Source organism: Mercenaria mercenaria, chromosome 2 (assembly GCF_021730395.1).
Source record: "Mercenaria mercenaria strain notata chromosome 2, MADL_Memer_1, whole genome shotgun sequence".
Taxonomy (NCBI): Eukaryota; Metazoa; Mollusca; class Bivalvia; order Venerida; family Veneridae; genus Mercenaria; species Mercenaria mercenaria.
In genome coordinates this window covers 74435040-74439765 of record NC_069362.1, presented here as the reverse complement: position 1 = coordinate 74439765, position 4726 = coordinate 74435040, and the positions used below count along the sequence as shown (strand labels likewise).

At 47.3% G+C, this 4726-nt stretch overlaps 1 protein-coding gene across 1 annotated transcript; it reads right to left on the bottom strand.

The window, feature by feature from the left end:
* Window positions 1-424: 424 nt before the first annotated feature.
* LOC123562292 (uncharacterized) lies at window positions 425-3895 on the bottom strand. Its single transcript, XM_053526600.1, has 7 exons — window positions 3757-3895; window positions 2859-3416; window positions 2567-2815; window positions 2011-2312; window positions 1542-1680; window positions 1026-1364; window positions 425-651 (listed from the first exon to the last, which is right to left on the bottom strand). Exons 1-7 carry the CDS (start codon window positions 3893-3895, stop codon window positions 425-427), a joined length of 1953 nt encoding a protein of 650 aa, XP_053382575.1.
* Between the last annotated feature and the right edge of the window lie 831 nt (window positions 3896-4726).

The window sequence follows — 4726 nt, the reverse complement described above, 5'->3', positions numbered from 1 at the left end:
CCTGTTTATCTTAAGCTTTTCTTAGGCCTCTGGTCAAGAACAGCAGATCTTTCATCATCTACCATGCGTGCCACTACCCTATTCCAAGGCCCTCTGTGTCACCATTCCCTATACCACTACAATATGTGCCACTGTACCCCATTCCAAGACCGCCTGTACCACCGTTCCTATACCACTTCCATATGTACCACTGTACTGGTACCCTATTCCGCATGTACAACATTTCTCTAGACCACGACCGCCTGTTACACCGTTCCCTATTCTAAGACCGCCTTACCACCGTCCCCTATTTAACATCCAACTGTACCACAGTTCCTAGACCATCGCCGTCTTCACCACCGTTCCCTATAGCATAACTTTCTGTACAACCATTCCCATTAGCACGACAGCCTGTACCACCATTCCCTATTCTAAGACCGCCTTACTACCGTGCTCTCGTCCACACCCATCTGTTCCCTAGACCACCACCGTCTTTACCTTCGTTCCCAATAGCATGACTTTCTGTACAATCATTACCATTACCACGACCTCCTGTACCATCGTTGCCTATACCGCGACAGCCTGTACTACAGTTCTCTATACTAAGATTATCTGTACCACCGTTTTCTATACCATGATCGCCGGCACCACCGTCCCCAATACCACTACCATCTGTACCTCCGTTCCATGCACTACTACCATCTCACCCTCCGCTCCCTATACCACTACCATCTTTACCACAGTTCCATAGACCGCAGTCGCCTCTACCAACATTCCCAATACTATTTATACCCAATTCATTCTCTATACCACTTCCAATTGTACCAAGTTCTCTATATCACAACCGTATGCATCGTCTTCCCTTTTCCACTGTCATCTATTCGACCGTTCCCTATTCCGCTTTCACAAACCACCTGCTCCTCCAGTTACTATACCAAAACCATTTGTAACATCGCTTCCCATACCACAACCGCTTGTTCAACCATTATTTATACCACTGTCACCGTTTCCTTTTCAACTTCCACCCATGGCAATGTTTCATATACAACTACCACCTGTACCACCATTACCTATACTACTCCCACCTGTACTACCTTTATCTGTACCACAATCACTTGTATCACCGTTCACTTTACCACTACCAACTGTATTATCATTTTCTTTGCCGCTTCCATCTGTATCACCGTTCCCTATACCTTTACAACGTGTCCTGCTATTTCCTATATCACCACGATCTGAACAACCGTCCCCTATACCACTGCCGCCTGTACCACCGTCCCCTATACAACTACCGCCTGTACCACCGTCACCTATACCACTACCACCTGTACCACCGTCCCCTATACCACTGCCGCCTGTACCACCGTCCCCTGTAGCACTACCGCCTGTACCACCGTACCCCTATACAACTACCACTTGTATTAACGTTCCTTTTACCACTACCATATTATCACTACCTTTGCCACTTCCTATATTACCGTTCCCTTTACCTTTACCACCTGTTCCACTATTTCCCCATATTACTATTTTGTCACTTTTACATGTTCAACCGTTCCCTTTACCACTACCATCTTTACCACTATTCCTAACATCAGTACGGTCTGTTTCACCGTCCCCTATACCACTACCACCTGCATATCTCTTTCCTATACCGCTACTGTCTGTACTACCTAAATCACTTTCTATCCGTACCAGAAGCACCTGTACAGCAACTCCTTTACAACTTCTATAAATCCCATACCACAGCCGCTTGTACAACCATTATTTATACCACTGCCCCAATACCACCACTTTGCCGCTTCAACCTGTATCACCGTTCCCTATGCCTTTACCAATGTCCCACTATTTCCTACATCACTACGATCTGAACCACCACCCCTATATCACTGCCGCCTGTACCACCGTCCCCTATACCACTACCGCCTGTACCACCATACCCCTATATCACTACCGCCTGTACCACCGTACTTATATACCACTACCGCCTATACTACCGTACCCCATCACCACCTGCACAGCAGTCCCCTATACGCCTGTACCACCGTCCCCTATACCACTACCACTTGTACCACCGTCCCCAATACAACTGCCGCCTGTACAACAGTCTTCTATACAACTGCCGCCTGTACCACCGTCCCCTATACCACTACCGCCTGTACCTACGTCCCCTATACCACTACCACTTGTACCACCGTCCCCTATACAACTGCCGCCTGTACCACCGTTTCCAATACCACTACCACCTGTACCACCGTCCCCTATACCACTACCATCTGTACCACCGTCCCCTATACCACTATCGTCTGTACCTCCGTCCACTATACCACTACCACCTGTACCTACGTCTCCCTATACCACTACCATCTGTACCACCGTCCCCTATACCACTACCACCTGTGCCTTCGTCCTCTATATAACTGCCGCCTGTACCACTGTCCCCTATACCAACACCGCTTGTATCACCGCCCCCTATACCACTACCACCTGTACCACCGTCCCCTATACTATTATCATCTATTCCACCGTCCCCTATACAACTGCCGCCTGTACTACCGTCTCCTGTCTCCTGTACAACTGCCGCCTGTACCACCGTCCCTTATACCACTACCACCTGTACCTACGTCCCCTATACCACTACCATCTGTACCACTGTCCCCTATACCACTACCACCTGTACCTCCGTCCCCTATATAAGTGCCGCCTTTACCACTGTCCCCTATACCAACACCGCTTGTATCACCGCCCCCTATACCACTACCACCTGTACCACCGTCCCCTATACCACTACCACCTGTACCTTCGTCCTCTATATAACTGCCGCCTGTACCACCGTCTCCTGTCTCCTGTACAACTGCCGCCTGTACCACCGTCCCTTATACCACTACCGCCTGTACCACCGTCCCCTATACAACTGCCGCCTGTACCACCGTCCCCTATACAACTGCAACATATACCACCGTTCCCTATACCACTACCGCCTGTACCACGGTCCCCTGTACCACCTATACCACTTTCACCTGTACCACCGTCCCCTATACCACTGCCGCCTGTACCACCGTCCCCTGTACCACTACCGCCTGTACCACCGTCCCCTATACCACTGTCGCCTGCACCACCGTCCCCTGTACCACTGTCGCCTGTACCACCGTCCGCTGTACCACTGCCGCCTGTACCACCGTCCGCTGTACCACTGCCGCCTGTACCACCGTCCCCTATACAACTGTCGCCTGTACCACCGTCCGCTGTACCACTGCCGCCTGTACCACCGTCCCCTATACAACTACCGCCTGTACCACCGTCCCCTGTACCACTGTCGCCTGTACCACCTTCCGCTGTACCACTGCCGCCTGTACCACCGTCCGCTGTACCACTGTCGCCTGTACCACCGTCCCCTATACAACTGCCGCCTGTACCACCGTCCGCTGTACCACTGCCGCCTGTACCACCGTACACCTACCACTTGTATCACCATTCCTTTTATCACTACCACATTATCATTATTACCTTTGCCGCTTCATATATTACCGTTCCCTTTACCTTTACCGCCTCTTTCACTATTTCCCCATATTACCATCATCTTTAACATTGTTCTGTATACCACTATCAGCTGTATCACTTTGACCTGTCCAACCGTTCCCTTTACCACTGCCATCTTTACCACTATTCCTTACATCAGTATGGTCTGTATCAACGTCCCCTATACCACTACCACCTGTATATCCCTTTCCTATACCGCTACGTACTGTCTGTACTACCTAAACCACTTTCCATCCGTACCAAAAGCACCTGTACACCTCAATTCCTTTACAACTTCTATCTGTACCACTATTCCATTTACCACTACTGCCTGTACACATTTCCCCATACCACTACCACCACCCACCACCACCACCACCATTCTATATTCCTCTACCATCTGTTCTACCCTTTACAATACCACTACCAGCTATACCACTTACACCTAACCAATGTTCCCTCAGTCACTTCCACCTGTACCAATCTTCTCTGTACCATATCTACCTATACTACCGTTCATACTTTTTTAATTCCATTTACTAGTACACTTTAGGCGGTTGACAGTAAAGTACTGTTTTACCAGCTGACCTAATTTTTTTTTAATTTTGGACGTTTACTAAATGAAACGGTTGAATGATTTGTATATTAATTCAGTTTTACTGAAGATCATGTATTAAAGTTGCAATGTTCTTAACGGCTTGTGATAAAAAGGCTTCTGCTCATGAAACCCCCGCACAGGTGGGTATATGCATTTATCCGTGATTAGGAAAGATCAAAGTACTAGTTATGGATCCCTATATTCAAGTATCCAGAGAAATAACATACAGAAATCACGAGTTCTTTGTTCCTCTACAATCTGGTGCTTTTTCAACATAATTAAGGGCAATATTTCTATCTCTTTCCATGCTTCTATTACTTGCGTGGTGGTTTCTGTCATTAAAGTTTCAAAATGTATTAAAACTGGCCAGAATTTGTGACTACTCAAAACACTGATGCTGGAATATGTTTGTCCTTAATTTGTTTAATCGTATATCCTCTTACATATTTATTTCGTGAAAAATTTAATTAAGCATATCTGGAAAAACTGTTTCAATGAAACGATCCTCTCACATCACCCCGAAAAGTTATCAGGGTCTATGCCCTTTAAATGTTTATATGAACTGCTTTTAAGGAACGCACTTTAATGAGGACGACTTGAAATTATAGGATATCATGTACAGCGGAGAGACTT